This window comes from Taudactylus pleione, unplaced genomic scaffold (assembly GCF_031769625.1).
Source record: "Taudactylus pleione unplaced genomic scaffold, aTauple2 ptg000026l, whole genome shotgun sequence".
Taxonomy (NCBI): domain Eukaryota; kingdom Metazoa; phylum Chordata; class Amphibia; order Anura; family Myobatrachidae; genus Taudactylus; species Taudactylus pleione.
Genome location: NW_028284428.1, coordinates 10,387,112 through 10,407,230, shown reverse-complemented (window position 1 = coordinate 10,407,230; position 20,119 = coordinate 10,387,112). Strand labels below are relative to the sequence as shown.

The window sequence follows — 20,119 nt, the reverse complement described above, 5'->3', positions numbered from 1 at the left end:
TTACTATGTGACATATAATGAACAAGGGCACTGCAATGTGGCATATTGTGAACAAGGGCATTACTATGGGGCATATAATGAACAAGGGCACTGCAATGTGGCATATTGTGTACAAGGGCATTAGTATGGGGCATACAATGAACAAGAGCACTACACTACTATGGGAATTAAAGTTAACTAAGGCACTACTATGGGGTATAACATTAACTAGGAAATGAATATAGGTCATACAATTAACTAGGGCATTATTATGGGACAACTGCTGCAGAGAAAGGTGAAGCTCTCCAGTACTCCTTTGTCGTACTTCACTAAAGAAGTTTCAGCACTGGAAAGGAGTGAAGCACTGAACCAGGGGACAGGGGACACTGTATTGTGGCATAATATGGACTGGAGGCACTGTAATGTGGCATAATAGAAAATGGGGGCCACTGTGATGTGATATAATATAAATCGGGGCACTGAAATGTTGCACTGTATTAACTGTGGGCACTGCAGTGTGATATAATATGAATAGGAACACTACAATGTGGCATAAAATAAACTCTGGCATAATATGAACCATAGGCTCTACAATATGGCATTATGAGGGCACCTCAATGTGACGTAATATGTACTGGGGACAATGTATAGTATAATATGAATTGGGGGCACTATGTGGCATAATCTGTTCTAGCTGCACTGCAATGTGGCATATTGTGAACAAGAGCATTACTATGGGACATATAATGAACAAGGGCACTGCAATGTGGCATATTGTGAACAAGGGCATTACTATGGGGCATATAATGAACAAGAGCACTACACTACTATGGGACATAAAACGAACAAAGGAATTACTATGGGGCATAAGACTAACTAGGATACTACTATGGGTCATAAAATTAACTAGGGCATTACTATGGGACAACTGCTGCAGAGAAAAGTGTCTCTCTAGAAATATTAGGGTGGGGGCCCTTTCAAATTTTGCTATGGGGCCCACAGTATTCTGGCTACTCCCTTGTGTGCTCTTATATTTTAACCCTCTAATTGGATTTATCAATGAGGTTGCCTGTCTCAGGAAGCTCTTCAGTTCTCCTTTGTAGTACTTGACTAAAGAAGTTTCAGCACTGGAAAGGGGTGAAAAATTCTAAATTGATATCAAAGAAAACAAGAGAATACAAAAGTGGAGAGTGACAGGTGTCACATTTGCTGACTTGCTATAAGTACCTATTTTAAATATCCATCCGCAATATGTCCTAGGATGCACTGCCGCATATCAGCATGATTGTTAGGTAGCAATGTACGTGTAGGTAACAGGGACATGACTCTTACTGAAATGCCACACTACCTAAAAAAAGGTGGGATGTTACTAGCTGGACAACACGTATACCATCGCTAGAGTATTAAATATATGTGTTCACTCTAGGTCCGGTACAGGGCAGGATGCCGGACCTAGAAAGGGCACTCTAGAGCACACTGAAAGCATGTGTATTTAAGACATGCCCCTTTTTATCACTCTTGAGGGAGTGCCTGGCACTTACGGACATACCAGGCTACCCCCAAGCTCTCCCTTCTCTGTGAATAGATGTCGTGCGCGGTGATCGCTGCACAGCAATTTTTCCCACCCACGAGACACTACGGCCCGCGGGAGGGAATGGCACCCGGCATGTAGTTTTAGCGGAGCGCCGCCAAAAGGGCAGGGCACATTCTGCCTGTTTGAAATCGGGCAGGGCGTGGCGCCCCGCTAAAACAGCCTATCGGGAACGCTAGGGAAAGTAACTCTCACTACTAAATTTATTATTTAATGCTCTGTTCATCTAGAGTGTTTATTATTGCTTGTGTGAAGAGCAATGCTTTTTTCTACATATTTCCCTGACGTCCTCAGAAACTATTAATTTATCTATGTGACACTAATCTTTATAACAAAATGTCCCAAAGTTTCTTGGATATAAAGTAAAAATATCTACTATTACAAGAAGTGACATCAAGTTCCAGGACAAGAGGCCATGTTCTGATGGTGCGGGTCAGCAGGCTCAGGAGACACAGGGCTCGATTCAGACCCGCTCGCTAGATGCGTTCACACGCAGCGAAAGTATGCAAATCCGAAATCGCACAGCAAGGCAATAGCACGCCCACTATGTCTTAGCGTGCGATCGCTCTGTGTATGCAGACACCCACCAGCCTGTCTTAACACGCCCACTTTCCCACGTCATATCCAGGAAGTGTATGCAACCATCGGTAACATCAAATACCATCGGAAGCGATCGCAGCACTTGTGGCTGATCATACCCTACTGCAAGCACTGCGAATGCTTCAGTGTGAATTTCAACCATGTGACGTACTATGACGCTGCGTTTTAATTATGCACGCCTCTGAAATGGCATTAAGACCGGGGAGAAAGCCCTGATAACGCCATCTGAAGATGGCGTTATTATCACAGGGCTTTCTCACTTTTTTTTTATTATTTATTTTTGTAAGTCTCAGGCAGATCACATTTCCCATTACAAGTATGGGATATTAGATCTGCATACTAAAAATATGCAAATTAAAGGGCATACTCTAATTGCACTTTAATACATTTATGTGATACTAACATAATGTGAAAGGGTGTGAAATCACCCTTTTTCACATTTTTTTTGTAAAAATAATATTGATAAATAGGCCCCAGTATCGCATTTGACAATACAATCTTTCTCACTGTTCTCCCCAGAATACCTTGCCAGCCAGGTGGCATTAAGAAGTAGCCAAGTGGGGGCAGTGCAATACTTTATAATAATAAATAATGTTGATATAAATTTTAAGGACTCTTGCAGATATCAGGCCTCATTCAGAGCCGCTCGCAAGTGCACAGCGTTCGCAAGCGGCTCGATCTTTATGATCTGTGCATGCGCCGCGTCCGGCGTGCGCATGCGCGAGCCCTGGGCGAGCGACTGAAGTTCAGTCGCTCCAGGGCTCGCTACAAGATGGGGCGGCTGTCGATGGTGAGTGACAGCTCGCCCCATTTTGTAGGCGGGTAGGGGGGGTGGTTGGGCAAACACAGGCGTTCCCTTAGGAACACCTGGCATTTGAGGGCGGACCTACTGACATCACTAGTGATGTCAGTAGTGGACTTCCTGCTCTATTAGAGCAGGAAGTCCACTCGGGCTTGCGGGAGCCGAGACCCTACCACAGGGTCTTGTCGCAAGCCCGATAATCGCGACGGTCTCCAGCCCGCTCGCACAAGCTGTGGGTGGTCACCCACAGCTTTGCAAGCGACCTGGAGTAAAAAAAAAACACCGCCCTGATTCAGAGCGAGCACTCGTCAGCAGCGAGTGGCTCTGAATGCCCTCTTGCTGGTTGGACACAGATATAATGGTTGGACACAGATATAATGGTGTCCAGCAATGTGACCTGAGACACAGTGCATGTCTGCACTCTCCGTCTATCCTCTCTGCAATGTTCCCACCTTTCGAACTGCAACCTGCCTTTTAAAGATGAAGGAGGGATCTGTGTTACTGTGTCTGTCACAGTAACATCAGTGATGCCGCGACTCTGAGGATCTCTGATAGGAGGGAGATCTGTGACTGCATTGCACAGTAACAAAAGCAAAGCACAACTTTGACATGTTAGGAATGGTGTGCAATTGGCTGAGCCTGAGCCCTGTACCGGGCAGAAGACCGCAGCGTTGGTTGCGCATTGCCAAGTGCTCACTCTAGGGGAGCTAATTGATTAGTGTTTGCAGGTTTCAGTGGCACAGTCACCGTGGTCCGGCATCTAAAAAGAGCAGGATGGAGCGCCCATGAAACACTGTTCAACAGAAACTTCACATCATTACACACTGTGATACTGTGGATTCTGCTCCTACTTTTAACTATAAATCTGTCACTTCCTTTTCCTCACACAGCCCCTGTCATGCTGCATATTCCCGCAACCGATATTGCGAGAACGCCTGCAACCTCGGCTGCATTACCAACCATGTCTGAGCCAGGCCCTTTAGTCCATAGGGCGTATGCAAATAGCTGTCAGCTTGGACCTATTCAATTAGGTCCTGCATCCCTACGCATTAAGGGCCTGATTCAGAACCGCTCGCTAGCAAGCGACGATGTTCGCTAATGTGCGCATCGTGTAGTTCGCAGTGCACGTGCGCAAACTAGTACGAGTGATCGGATTTTGCTCGCTCGCCCTGCAAAGACAGCCCAGTGGAATGAGTGACAGGAGAGGCCGTTTGTGGCTGGTAACAGGGGCAGGGCAGTAGTAACGGGTAGTGGAGTTGCGGACGCAGGCGTACCAGAGTGTTTCCACGCCGTTTCTGGGGCGTGCATAATTAACAGGCAGTGTCATAGTACACGTCACCTGGTTGAAAAATACACTGAAATGCTCGCAGTGCTTGCGGTAGGGTACAGTCAACCACAAGCGCTGCGGTCAGATCCGATGTGACCCGATGTACCGATGGTTGAATATACTTCCTGGAGATGACATACGCAAGTGGGCGGCTATAGACAGGCTGGTGGGCGTCTGTAAACACAAAGTGATCGCTCGCCAAGACATAGTGGGCGTGCTTATGCCTTGCCGAGCGAGCGGCTGCCTTAACGTCACTTTGCAAAATTTCCATACGCCAGGAGTGAGCGACCGCATCAAGCGAGCTGGTCTGAATCAGGCCCTAAGACACATAAGGTTTTCCTCTCAGCCTGTGAGGGAAAGTCAGCGTTAAAATGCAGTCTCTGGAATTTAACTCACAGGGAAAACAATAGATTCCAGAATCTATGGGTCACCACGTGTTACCCGGGGGTCTACAGGGGGGGAACTGAATAGCTCTGAGTATTTCCCTGAGCGGTAAACCCTGTGCAACATATATTTGTAGTGAAACACTAATGTCCTGCATCTGGCGGTTAATAAGCAGCACATAGTAACAATTTTATACAAACTGTCTACAAAGCAAATACAGTCACTTTATAGACTATGGGCCTCATTTACTAATGAGTTTTGTCACCAAAACGAGTGATAAATTTCACTGTGTATGATAAATGGTGCTCCAGCCAATCGGCTCCCAACTGTCAAATGACAGTTGGGAGCTGATTGGCTGGAGCACCATTTATCATACACAGTGACATTTATCACTCGTTTCGGTGATAAAACTCGTTAGTAAATGAGGGCCAAGGTTTTATATATCTTAAGGTGGAATTCAATTGCTATTGCGCTCCCCGGGTTTTTTGTGTGATCATCGGAGCTAATTTCTGCCGATGACAGCGAATGCCTGATTACTGCTCGCACCCTCCTGAGATGGCTTGCAGAGATCTGCGAAAAGTACCTCTTTCGGATGCCCAAACCAGAGTTTGGGCACGCTAAGCAGGACATATTCTGTCGCTTTATACGTCTAAACCTGGTCTATTTGGGGCGCGACATGAGTGAAATCCTGCAACAATGGGATATCGCTCCATCAGTTTAGACGAGCATTTGGGCATGCAAAAACAATTAAATTCCCCCATAAGAGCTCTACAAGGGTGGACGAAATAATGTAGAATTTAGGAGTCAGTCAGGTAAAGCTAGCCACCAGAGTATCAAGCAATGAAAAATAATGGGCCTGATTCAGGGGCGTTCGCAAAAAGCGAGCGCTCGCTCTGAATCGGGGCGACCGCTTTTTTTTTTTTGAACCGGCCTCCTGGCCACTCGCTAAGCTGTGGGTGACGAGTGATGTCAGTAGGGCTGCCCACAAACGGCAGGCGTTCCTTCAGGAACGTCTCCGTTTGACCAGCCACCCCCCCCCCTCCCCGCCTACAAAACAGGGCGAGCCGTCAATCAACATCGACAGCCGCCCAGTTTGTAGCGAGCCCCGGAGCGAGTGAGCAGTGCCCCACCATTGACCCGCTTGCGAGCGCATAGCGCTTGCGAGCGGGTCTGAATCAGGCCTATTTTGCCATTCCAACTCACTGCCTATATCTCACCCCATCTATGGGGTATATTTACTAAAGTGCTGGTTTTTAGAAGTGGAGTTGTTGCCCATAGATTCTACTTTGTCTCTAGCACCTTCTAGAAGATTCGAGCTAGAATCTGATTTGTTGCTAGGGCAACAACTCCACTTCTAAAAACCAGGACTTTATTAAATCCACATTCAAATCCTATTACACACATCTGAGAAACATCTCTAGAAAAAGCACATATCTCACACTAGACACCGCAAAAACAGTTGTTCATGTATTTAGAACCAGGTTTTCACCATTACAATCTATTCTGAATACAACAGGCAGACTCATTTTACTGAAAATGTTATGTTGCCTCTAAAGCTCTGTCTTATACTTTGGTTGCCTCAATCCAATATAAAATACTTCTACAAACATACAAAATCGTTAATAAAACTGCAATTATTTGCATCTGATACGTTATCTCAAAATATCTCCATCTCTGTACTCAATGCTTGTTCCCATTCACGATTACAGGAAGCTATTAAGGTTGCACCCACTATGTGGAATTCCCACCTTTGTATAACAATGCTTTTCCCTAGCGTCTAAACCACAGGTTCTCAAACTCGGTCCTCAGGACCCCACACAGTGCATGTTTTGCAGGTCTCTTCACAGAATAAAAAGTGAAGTAATTATAATCACCTGTGGACCTTTTAAAATGTGTCAGGGAGTAATGAATACACCTGTGCACCTGCTGAGTGACCTGGAAAACGTGAGCTGTGTGGGGTCCTGAGGACCGAGTTTGAGAACCACTGGTCTAAACCTTCCAGTGTTCCCTGACAATAGGCATTTTTAGGCTTATCAATTTCAAGATCAATTTTCATAAAATATTCTCACCGATTTCCATTCCATCTAAATAGTTCAAGTGCAAGTTCATGCACAACATATTTATCCTCTCTTTATACTCAAATAACCTACAGACCGCCAAACCCCCATTGCTATATGACAGAATTCTTATAGTTTCGCTAAGCACTTTTTCCTGTTGGAATCTGTATGGACCAACATACAGTACTATATGTGGCACTTACCCTCACATATTAGACTCAAATTATTATTTAGATTGCAAGCTTCTGAGTAGGGCTCTCTTACCAGGGTCGGTTTGTTAACCCCCAATCTTATTTCATATGTTCATTGTAATCTGCTTTATTGCCCGGAGTTTCAAACAAATAATTGCAGCTGCCATTCATGTGTCTTACCTGCGTCATAGAAGGTGTCCAGCACTGCTGTCTCTCCAAAGTCCAGTTCCCCGAAATTGACACTGGTGAGTTGTGCCCCCTCTCCTTCACAGGCTCGGCGCAGGCAGTTCAGGGCCCCAGATTCTGGGCTGCCTCCCATGTTGGATTTGAGGCTATCATTCAGCACATACACCACTCGCAAGGATCTCTGCTTGCTTAACCACTGGGTACCCTCACCCCCAGATGAGGATTCAGGAACAGGACATGTTGTGGGGGCTGCAGAGGAGGGGGTGCACTGGGGTTCACCTGCAGATCCAGCCTGCTCCCTGCCGCAGACCCCCAGTTCACCAGGAGCTGGCACTGCAATAAAAGGCCCATTGCTCTCCATGCTGTCTGGTGCTTCTTCTGTCCCTCCCCACATAGAAAAAGGCAAATAGTCACTGGAAGTCTAGGATAGAGACCTGTATTAATTCACAGTATATAATAGGGAGCAAAGCAGCCACCATGTCACATTATCTGCTTGTGTGTCAAGTTTTCCAGCAATAGTGTAAATCCCTGGGGAAAGAGAGCGCCTCTAATTCAGACAAATATTGGAGTCACTACAGTTACACTATATATCCTTCAGGGGTCACATAGGAGGTATGAGGTTTGGCAGACACATTTAAGGAACTCTATTAAGGAATATTGTATTAGTCACGGAGATACAGATAATGAACCAATTAGAGCTAAATATAATCCATGGAGGATATAGTGTAATACAATGGGCAGTACGGTGCTCTTGGTTAGCTAGGTAGTAACAGCTGCAGGGTGGGAGGATGAATACACCCAGGCTGATGGCAGACAGACGTAACTGGCATTCCGCTGATGTGCAGGTACATAAGTAGGGAGCGATGCCAAGCTCTGGAGAAAGGAAATGTAAAATATTAATACTAAAGTCCGCAGATGTATAGAACTTGTAGAACTGGGAGTAGTGAGTCGCTGGGTGGTTTATGGATCCCTCAGTGATCAGTGCCCGCTGCCCAGCCCATGCCCCAGGGCAGTAATGGCAATCTTATGCACCGTACACACTGTTACCTCTCCACACGAGCAGGAGGATGTTCTTATCTGCCCCCTGGGTCAGCCTGCCGCGAGCGGGCTGCTACCTTGTCCTGCAGCAAGTCTGTATTAGGGCGTGCAGCAGCAGCATGGTCCCCTCCCTCCTCCCCGGGCACCGAGGGCACCTCCGCCTCCCTTCACACGCTTACAGCCAGGGTGACAGGGCTCCCGGCTCCTCTCTGACAGGCAGTCCCGGCTGGTGAGAGTGCGGCTGGGGAAGCTGCTGGGAGTGGCGGCTGTACTGGGAGAAGGGCTGAGCTTCTAGGGACTTCCTCTAAGCACACTACACACCCTGCTGCTGTCACTGACACCTACAGACACACACAGCAGTGTCATACTGACCATGAGTCTGTCACAGACAGCAGGACCCATCAGGCTACTGGGGCATTATTATACACAGCATATAAACTCATTTTGGAAAGAAAATCAATACTCTAGAATTACTGGGTGGAGAAAGATGACTGGGAAGTTTCAGAGTTTTGGAGAAAATGTGAATTTGGATTAATGTGCATTGAGTCCTTTGCTCTGTTTTCACTGAGGGAAAGTTTGCAGCTGTGAACTTCAGGATTATGATGCAATAGTCTGGTATAGAGCTCATGGCACTATGGGCCTGATTCAGATGTGGTGGCATGCCGATATTCATGCAGTTGAGCGATTATCGTTCGACTGCTTATGCGTCGTGGTGAACCTGCGCACGTGCCAAGGTATCTTTGCGATGCTCGCAGTGAGGATTTAATTGCAAAGTGATTGACATTCAGGGACCGTTTGGATTCGATTATTGAAACACTGTATTTGTACCAGTTGCTTGGATCTGCGAAGTCGCCCGGTGGGCATCTCAATATATTTCCATACAGCTACAGCATTAACATTATCACGCAGCAGCTGCAATTGCATTAATGTCCATATCTGGATCAGGCCCTAGGGAGGTTCTGCAAATAAAATTGACTTTTCTTTATTCAGACATAACAGCATCCTGAGCCTTCTGCTGTTGCCCTCCCATTTTGCACAGCTATATATGCTTCAAGTTCATAGCACAAACTTTTTGCAATTATTGGGTACACCAATACACCATAATCTTCATATGCCCAGACAACATCATAGAAATCGGACCTGTTTCTGCTTCCTACAAGTTCAGTGTGACATACTGTATAAGCTTTAGTTTCATGTGACCAAATTACTTTCTACTGTTAGCATTCATTTGAGTTTTTTGTATGCTATTAACATTTGAAAATGAGTAAATATTTTACACTTAAACACCTTTAAGGCCCCCATACACGGCACAATATACATGCCGATCTGACGGATCGGCACGATATAGGTGCTATATCGTGCCGTGTATGGGCACGATATCATACCTGATATTGTGCTGCGCGCTCCCGCGGGGTCGTACATCGCATACCCAGGTCTTCCTGCAAAACCATCTGATCTGGGATGCGATGTACAATCCTATTCAGATGAAGGAGACCGCACGATTGCCGGCAGTGACAGCACGATCCGTCTGCCGACAGATCGTCAGTCACCCTACACGGTACATCGTACCATCTATGGTCACCTTTATACTGCTGTTTCTGTACACAATGTGACATGTATACATTTTTTAATTGTAAAATACAGATTGATTTATATAAACGAGTTAATATGAACACCAGAATTAATGTTATATATGAATACACCAACTAGGTTAAATGTACCAGCTCAGACATGCATGTTTACTAGATATAACTCCTTCAAATGAAAAAGGTAAAAACGGCAATGCAGATGTAAAATATTTGGGCGGACTACAGGTCCCAGGATAAAATGTATACCTGTATGAAGCACTTAGTATTCCCCCTAGGCTGTTTTAGCCGAGTGCCTCATCCTGTCCGATTTTAAAGGGGCAAAATGTGCCTTGCCATTTTAGCGGCACCCTGCTGAAATAGCCTGCCCTGCTCCTCCCAACCTGCGGGATACTGCAGATAAAAATGGTAAAAGTTGTGGTGACCGATCTCCGCCTGGCAAGTAGAAGCCCAGCACCTCTGTAAGTGCTGGGCACGCCCCCAAGTATGACAAATTGGGGCCATTTCACAAGGACACGGTCCTCCCTGGTCTTAGGCGCGCACACAGAGACTCCCTGCCGGTGCCCGGCCCACGGTCTAGTGGGAAAACTAGCACTAAAACATTTACAACAGAAATGCAATTTTGGCATTAAAAGTTGTTAGTTAAAAAACCTGGAGGGCCCCTATGTACCATCCAATGGTGAAAAATTTATATAACACATGTAACTCTGACAAGGAAGATGCCCCCCCTCGGCTCTGGGCCCCATAGCAGCTGCACCCCTTGCATCTATGGTAGTTATGCCCAAGCACATGCGTGAACCCAGAAAACTGAGCATGCGCAAACCATTGCGATGGATTAACCATCGAATGATTGAGATGTGATGGTTAACTACCATCTCATCGCAACATTTGATGGCGGAATCCTGTCCCACCATTCGATGATGGGCTTCTGATGGCCATCCCTACTGTACGCTGCACTTGTACTTTGGGGGGGTGACATAATGTAAGGAGACCACTTATAACAGGCATTCTTCTGAGATCAAACAGATCATTAAAAAAATAATATTTTGAAACAGGACAAAATTTTAGGTGACCAAATTCCCCCCAAACCATAGTTTATTTTTAAAAAGAATAAATCTTTAAAAACCTTACTAGCACCTTGCTATATGAAACCCCCAAAATCAAACAATTCTGAAAAAAAACATCCCCTGGCTTCTACCAAAACCTTTTGGTTTGTCTAAATGTGGGGGAAAAAATGCACAACAAAGTTTTATAAACTGTATTTCTAACTTTGTGATTTATCTCCTGACCTGTGATTGTAACCTAAAATACATAGGTATAACCACTAGAACGTTAAAAGTGCGCCAGATGGAACTTTGCAGAATTATAATCCAGAGAGTTCAATCTCAAAGTGTCTCTAAGCAATTTACTGACTGTCGTAAGGTAGCCAAAATCTCTCAACTGAGTGCTCTTGCCGGCATAGACGTCGGAATAGGCGGGGCAAGAGGGCGGTTCGCTCCCCCAAAACATTTCTAAGGCGTCAATGGAGCGGTGGCCGCGGACGGTCAGGGGCTGTGCATTATAACAATAGGCTGCATGGCCACTGTACGCAGGAGGGGGAGGTGTAATGTGCAGTCTTTAAGTTAAAAGACCGCACATTACTCTGCATCATTCGGTCAGTGCAGGGGCTGTGCAGGCTATTGCCTGCCTCCTGCTCCCTGGTGGTCCCACCGTCCCCTTCCTCCGTGGTGCCGACCTCCTCCTCCCCCGTGTTACTGACCCACCTCCACCCAGCAACAGGTAAGTTTTAGCAGTGGTGTCCCTCCCTGCTTTTACACACGGTGCGGGGAGGGTTGCAGTGCAAAGCCGGGAAAAGGGGGCGCAACTTTGTGGGCAGGGGGTGTGGCCTCATGGGCTGAACGCCCCTGTTTTAGTCACTGCAGGGGTCCCGGAGGTGCGAACCGCTCTGTTTGCAGTGCCGGCTCCCTCACTGTGTCAGGAGCCGAGTGCTGCACATAATGCTACAGTACAGCACCCGGCTCCTGTCACTGAGGAGGAGTCGGCACTTTGGTGTCACCGCCCTTGTGATGCCAGTGAGTTGTAGGTAGAGGGAGAGGCACCAATATTACATTATATATCTCCCCCATATACTATTATTAATAATTATAATAAGATTATAATTCTTTGGAAACTCTTTGTAGTAATCTAGTTATTTTGTCCGTTTCTGAAGTGTAAATAAGACTGTTCTTCTTAAGATCTATGCGGACTTGGTTATTTAAACAGTGACAGATGCCTGTTGCACAAGATGCTTATTTACATCATGTGCCTGACGATCTGCCACAATGAACGAACAAGTTCTTAAATGCGTGTCATAGGTCTAACAGTCCAATCTCGTGATATTTGTCTAGATCACGTGACCGATGGACTTGAGCCGGACCATTGAGAAGAGTGCAGGTAACCTAACTGGAGGTACCCCAAGATCTTCCACATGGCACTACAGGAACCAGCACACCCTTCAAATGCTGGCCCCATCCATGATTCTCAGAACAGTAATATTAACTAGTAGCTGCTCGGATCAGCCTAATGGTCTTTTGCAGGTGTATGGAAGGGACCAGCATTTGGAGGGTGTGTCCTGTAGTGCTATGTGAAGGATCTGGGGTTACCTCCAGGTGAGTTGGCTCTCAACTTAGATATATTAATGTATGTGCTATTATCATGTGGCATAACAGTATGCAATTATATGACCCAAAGTGGGTGCTATTACTATGTAGCATTAGGGACACCAATACAGAGACGCCTTGATGTGGCCTGGTGCTTAAACATCTTTGCAAATATATGCAACAAAGATCTCTGGATTTCTATTATCATGTAATATTCAAATCTTACTGCTGGTCTTTTGCAGTGTGCTGGGGGGGATCCTTTTTTTTCTTGTTTATCTTTAAAGTGCCACGTACATTTGTGATTGATCCAATTGTGGCCGTGGATGGGACCTTTTGAGGATTAGGCGCCTATTAACAATATTACCACATATACTATACAGAGCTGATAATTGCTGATTTACATGTACTTTTTCAGGCTATTCTGACTGCAACTGATTTTATATTAATTTGCATATTATTTCATACTTGCAGAAACTTGGGTGTCACTCCCGGCCGCCGCAAGAGAGGGCAAGTCTCCCGGTCCGCCGCCACGTGCAGAAAATAACACCCACCCTCCCCACAGACGTTTTATAAGTGGGTGGTCTGGGGGGGCGATGACGCAATTTATGCTGAATCTCGTCATTGTAGCCCTGTCCCCAGCTTTAGCATGCGGTGATGCCATCATGCTGCCACATCCCCGCCACGTCCTCGCACCACCCTCCATTACCACCGCCACATCCCCTGCAGCCTGACTAGATATACAGTATACTTGGTATACATTCACATGCACTTCTGGCAGTCATTGCCTGCTAAGGATTCTTGAAGTATTAAAATATTAACATTTTATTTATGATTATGTTAACTTGTCCAATTACTTTTGAGTCCCTGAAAATTGGGGACTGTATTTAAAAATGGTTGCAATTCTTAAATGTTTCATACAATATTTTGTTCAACCGCTTTGCTCTTCAATAGCATTTCCATTGTTTAATTTAAAATTCATATGATGGATTACAGAGCAAAAATGATGAAAATTGTGTCAGTGTACAAATATATATGGACCTATCTGTATATGTAGATGCATACACTCTGCCATGGGCGCTGATAGGGTGTGGTTGGTACTGATTACCAAGTCTGTTGGAAGGAGCCTGGTGGGGGCCCGTGCCAAAGGCTGAGGGGTCGCAGCACACAATGCCAGTTTCACATCCAAAAGGTTGGTCTTTGCACTGAAATCTGATGGCTGTGGAGACCATTGGATGGATGACTGTGGCCATGAAAGTATGGACATGGCCAGCAACAATACTGTGGCATTGAAACAATGCTCATTCAGAGTATACGTAAATTAATATTTATTTCTCTTTAGTTCCTATCCTACCCCTATTTTCCAAAGATAGTCCTATTTTTTTCCCTAGAAATGTTTAAAACCTTAGTTATTGACCCCTAACATAAATATATGACCACTGCCTCCACTATCTCCTGATTATAGCCCTCCTTCCATTTTACAAACAAGTGGGGCAGATAAACACCAGTCCATCAAGTAAGGGGTTACAGCTGCCTGAATATATTGGGGCTCATGTGTCCACTCTCGTTTTTTCTGCAAAATATGTGGTTAGGATCTGTATTCATGCCCCTTCATATTACTTGTACAGTGGAAAAATAAATATGATGGGTTGTCAGTTCACTTTGTGTAAGAAATATCCTTCCATACCTATGATCGCAAAATCCATATTCAGAAGTGATTACTGGGGTTTTCACTGGTATACAGTAGGCGCCGGCATTTACAGATTAAGAAAACTGTGCCTAAGCAGCCTACAAGTATGACATTCCTGGAACACTTTAACCTGAGTGGGATATACAATGCCATCACCATATTGAAGTGACATTTACTTTTATGTCAGCCTGGACATATGTTATACTATGCAGACATTTTCAATTCTCTGTATATTTGCACTTGTTAACATGAATGACAGCTGTCTTGTCAAAGATAAACAGGAATATGTATAAACTGTACATTTCAGTGGAATAGTGCTCCCCAGGGGGAAATGGAAGTATACATTTTCTTAATTACTGAACAAAACATCGTTTCGAAGCTGCTGGGCTTGGTCACATGTTGCTGTACTCATGCTGTTGAAGAGAGTTGCAGGCAGAGGCAGCAGCAGGACATTTTTTTTTTCAAGTGGCAAGTTGCAGGTTTCATCATGGACGTGCAACCTGTAGTAGGGATAGCCCCATTGATGCTTTCCCACTAATGGTCGATGGTTTTGCCATACTTGCTATTTATGGCAGAGATGCCACAATGGTTTTTTTTCCCCTTGGGCAATACACTTAGACCTACCCATTGTGCCATTTATCCCCACCCCCTTCACTGATTGGCCCACCGCATTCCAGTGATCTATAGCAGGCATGTAGGGATGGTTCTCTCTCTCTATAGTTTCCTGCCAATGGTGAATCTGTTGATGGTCATCCCTAATGTGTGAGGATATCACACTTAGGGAGATACTGTATATCAAAACTTTGAGAGGTAAAATGGAGAAGTTGCCCATAGCAGCCAATTAGCTTCTGTCATTTTATAGACTGTGCTAGATAAATGACATTTAGAACCAAGGTTTGATATATCTCCGCTACTGTCTTTTAATGCCTGAGAAGAATTGATGCCTCTGGAATACAGGCTGGTAACAAAAAGGGAAATGGCCAATGAGAGTATAAGTTAAAGTGGGTTGGGTATGAAATACTGGCAGCTGGTGCCCAACCCTAACCCCCCCTTCCAGCACCCTAAACCTAACCTTCCCGAGGGGGTGCCTAACCCTAACCTCCCCCCGGTGGTGTCTAACCCTAACCCCCCTCCCCATAGCCTAACCCTCCCTGGGGGGTGCCTAACCCTAATTTCCCCCCGGGTGTCCCTAAACCTACCCCCCCATCCCTGGTTAACGCGCGTATACTTACTCGGATCCTTCGTTTGTGATTCTGGTGGTCGCGATGCTGACGCCCGTGTCCTGATCCCCTTCGGGATTCCGGCGTCGGTATTTCGACTGCCGGCCTCCCATATAAATTACATCCCGTTAAAGCAGTGGTTCCCAAACTGTGTGCCATGGCACCCTGGGGTGCCTCTAAACACTAGTAGGGGTGCCTCAGGTTGGTGGTTTAGCACCAAATCAAATTATTTATAGACAATGTGATGTAAATATGTGGACAAATAGAAGTGCAAACCTATCCACCACCACGTTACTGACCCTAAGGATGACAGGTAAACACAATTTACTTAATAATTTTTTTTTTTTTAATTTCTCAATAACAAACTTTTGCCATGAAAACAATACTGATACTCTAGTGTGCCGTGATTCAAAAAAGCTTGGGAATCACTGAGTAGAAGAATAACTATGACAGGGTGGTGGCCCATCTAATTGAACATGATTTTCCTTCAGGGTTTTGGCTACCCTTTCATGGTAAGCCTTCTTCAGGTGTTTCTAATAATTTTAAACCAATTGGCTGAGTAGTTTCAACACATCAGAGCCCTGAGCCAGTTCAGACACTATTACACTATATTGTTTTGAAAGCAATATACAGTGGCAAGAAAATGTAAACTCTGAAATCACATGGATTTCACCAAAAATTGATCATAAAAATTGTGATCTGATCTTTATCTAAGTGAATAGACAAATACAGACTGCTTAAACTAATAATACACAAACAATTATGGGCCATATTCAATTCCAGGCAAAAAGTCCCGTACTTTTCGCATGCAGTACTTAAATTCGACCACTTCGCTGGTTTTCAATGCGGAAAAGTATGGCACGCGTGCACGCTTTCCGCCGTATCCGGTATTTGGGGTTCTTATATGCTCTCAATAGCTTCTGTTTCACGTCTTTGCAGAAGTGGTGAAGAATAGCATTTACAAGGGTTTTTTGTTCAAAATAAGTAGTCCCAGCAAAATTGGGGTACATGAAAATGGGTGCTAGCATATTTTTAAGCTGCTAAAGTGAACTTTTAAAATTCTTTAAAAAATCCACCTGCCGCAAGCACCTGCAAACTAAAAAACACCTGGGGCGTACTTGAGGACCCCCCTGGAGTCTATTGCTCTAGTTTTTAAGTTTGTTCCCCAACTTTTAACTTTTTCACCCCCAAAACGAAAGTACTTTTTGGGGGAGATCTATATACTTTTTTTTTTACTTTTTTTGATGCAGATTACCTTCGGGGGACTGTCCCAAGGGTGCAGGGTGGTTCCCACAGCTTTGCACCCCAAAACCCCAATTCTGCACTTTTTTCGACACCTATTCATAGGCGAATCTTTTTCGCAGGTCCCATTGCATTGAGTTTCCGCACTGGCAAAAAGAATTTGGAATTGAATACAGAGGAAATTTTTCGCATGGCGAAATGACATCACTCGCGATACTTTTCCGCAGAAACGGACTTATCGCGGCTAATTGAATACGGCCCTATATATCTTTATGTCATTATTGAATATAACGTATAAACATTCACAGTGCAGAGTGAATAACGTATGTGAACCATTGAATTTAATATCTGGTTGATTTTACGTTGGCAGCAATAACCTCAAACGAGAATTTACATTTTGCCATCAGTTGACCCCTATGTGTGTTGACCCCTATGTGTGTTATACCCCTTTTCCACTAGCAGCAATAACCCGGGTTATTGCACGTGAGCGCGCAGCAACCCGGGTTATTGTGCAGTGCGAAAGGGCAGGGTTAAAATAAGCCGGGACGAGTGACCCGGCATTTCAACCCTGGTCACGAGACGGGTTGAATGCGTGTTCAACTCTGCTCGTGAACGGTGTGAATGGGTAACCCGGGTTGATGCGACCTGGGTCCCGTTCTCTGCATAGGAAGAGCCGGCGCTTGAAGATGAGAAAATAGATAAAACCATGCAGGATTTACATGCTTTTTAGTGATATGTTTTAACATATTTTCACTGCAGTTTTAGGGCCAGATTCAAAGGTGGATGCAGTCGCCACTGCGGCTGCATATTTTTGTAGAGCCGCGGCGACAGTAATATTTAAATGCTACGTTCTGCCACCCCCTCGTGTACTAGCGAGCACCTGCATGTGCAAGCACTGAAACACCCACTTTATCTCGCACAAGTGCAGTAGCAAATATTCGCTTAACTTTGTGACCATCGGCATTGTCTGCACTTGGCGTGCACCTCTGAATCAAGCCCTTAATATGTTGCAAATACAAATGAATGCACTAATAATGCATGTGTTAACACATGAGAAATAGGGGTGTTGAAGGCTGAAATATTAAATGTGAATAACACCATAATGAATAAGTGCAACAAAGCAGATACTTGTGAAAAAGCCCTAAAGGTAATTGATATAATTAAATTAATTCTCCATACTTATATTACAGAACTGATATTTCTTCTAAATTGTGTTCTATGCTGCTGCCCTCTGCTGGTTCCCACTCATTACTGCGGTGCCTTCTATCAGGTGTCCGTATCCTAACCCTGTCGGATTTTGACTTCCAGGATCCCAAGCGCCAGCATCGCATACCCAACCCCTTATAATGATAATGTCTCACTGTCTTTGCTTCATTATGTTCTGTCTTTCAAGAAGTTATATACACTCATATTACATGAATTTCAGATGAAAATTATAAATATTTGAATATTTAGAACATTTTTTAGTTCTGTGTTAAATAACTATGTACGAGGGTGGATCCAAAAGTCGGCATCCTGACCATGAATAACAGAGAAATTTAAGTTCAAATGGCATTTATTATTTGACATAGTCTCCAGTGACTTCTATACAAGAGTCCGGTGATTGGTCCTCAAACCAGTCCTGCACAGCAGTCATGACATGGTTAACAGGCGCAAAAGTCTTCCCACGAATGTGTTCCTTGAGCTTGAGCAGTGGCGGATTTTACCTATGGACAGCGGGGGTGCATCCCACCACCCTTTCCCTAGTAAAATCCGCTACTTCAGTGTGCCAGTTGCAGACCGTGACTGCACTGGCTACACTGTCACTGAAGGTGGCTTCCCATTTTCTTAATGGGCCTGATGCAGAGCTGGAAATAAATCAGGAGTTTGCTGCTCCAAAACTGCCTGCACGGAAAAACAAAATGCATATAGTAACCTGTCATAATCATAAGTGTGCACTTACACCTGCCCTATACTAGGGGCAAACAATATGCCTGTAAACAGGCATATTTTCTCCTACATCCATCTCTGCTTAGCCCGCAGTTGTGCCAACACACCCTCACATAACTATGGCTATTTGACAACACCCTTTTATGACTCGGAGTCGAGCATAGATGGGTACAGTTAGATATGGAGCATGCACAGTGCTGAAACTTGCAGGTTGATCCTGAGTGTCAATAAAGGGGAAAGGACTGGGGCGAGAGACAAATCTATCACAGGACGGAAGCGTGCAACAGGAGGCCAGATAGAGCATGAAGATCATAGAATCAAGAAGGTCAAAATAGGGGAGAGGACTGCTAATTCTATATCCACTCAGATTTGGGACCCCAGGGATGAGTGTCAGTAGATGCATAAGTTGAAAATTGAGATCCAAAAGCTTCTTAGTCAATGGGGGTAGAAAAAAATCCACAACTTCAGTCTTAGGGTTAATTTTAAAATAAGAAAATTAGCCAAATTGGCATAGCTTATGACAGTGGTTCCCAAACTTTTTGAATCATGGCTCCTTAGTGCATCAGAATTGTTTTCACGGCACCCCTAGGCCAAAAGTTTGTTATTGAGAAATATAGAAAAAAATGTAGTGCAGTACCAAGACATTATCACCATAAAAAGATCTTGGGAGCTGACCTTGAAATGGAAATGCTGGACACTGGCAGAGGATCGATTGTCGAGTAGGTGCCAGATCCCGACAGGAGGTGGAGCTATTGAAGGTGGTGGAGTCTCAAAATCGAGGCTGCGATTGCAGGGTGCCATGTGTGCTTCCAGAGAGCAGAAGAGCCACTAGACTGGTCTCCGGGACCCAGGAGAGAGGAACATCACCGAGATGCGGAGCCGAGAGATTCCCCCAGGTGAGATCCAGCGGCCGGGATGCCGCGGGTCAGGATACCGACAGCGGCATCCCGACAGAAAAGCCCTGTTTACCACAAAACAGGGCTTTTCTCTGCTTTATGAATCAATCCCAATGTCTTTATCTACACAGGCACACAGTGTAGCACTGTAACACAAAACTAATGTCAAAACAGGAATACATAAAAAAGGGCTATACATTAAATAAATGAAAACAGAGTTTAACTCTAAGCATCAATGGAGTCAGTCTATATCCAGGGAACAGGTCCAAACTGCTACCGCCAGTAAGTGGAAACAAACAAAGGGGATAGTCCAAAGGAGTTTCAATGCATTTCATCTAGATAAAACTTCTTTAGGAGGCATAGGGGGTGGTAGGCACCAAACCCTCTATATATTGTGGAACCATTTGAATCCATCCTATCACATGTTAGATGCACACCCAGAATGTCCGGTGATCGAGTGGCGTTACAGGAAGTGACATCACTTCTGCTCTATCCAAGTAGTGACCATCAGAAGTCACATTTGCCCCTACTGAGACATCATTTCCACAGCATGAGACCATATTTATAAAGTCAATTAAAATATAAGGGATAACTTCCTATATTGAAGACGCCATGTTGTTGACCAAATTAATAAATATACTTTATATATATAATCACATATGTGGAAAACATATAGACATGCAGTTTCTGGGGATACAGAAAAAGAGACCAGCACACCACCTTAATGCAAAAATAGTCATGATAGTTATATTGTAAATACAGCCA

At 44.7% G+C, this 20,119-nt stretch overlaps 1 protein-coding gene across 5 annotated transcripts in view; it reads right to left on the bottom strand.

The window, feature by feature from the left end:
- The window catches only part of MAP3K15 (mitogen-activated protein kinase kinase kinase 15), a 266,385-nt gene extending 257,939 nt beyond the window's left edge, over nt 1–8,446 (bottom strand). For 2 of the 5 annotated variants that reach the window (XM_088451616.1, XM_088451618.1), the window contains exon 1: nt 7,112–8,446. In XM_088451616.1, the coding sequence (XP_088307742.1) occupies nt 7,112–7,511 (400 nt within the window). In that variant the 5' untranslated portion in view covers nt 7,512–8,446. Of the gene's footprint in view, nt 1–6,431; nt 6,496–7,111 lie in introns of those variants that run through there. The other 3 variants (XM_088451617.1, XM_088451619.1, XM_088451620.1) reach the window with 3 other exon arrangements.
- Between the last annotated feature and the right edge of the window lie 11,673 nt (nt 8,447–20,119).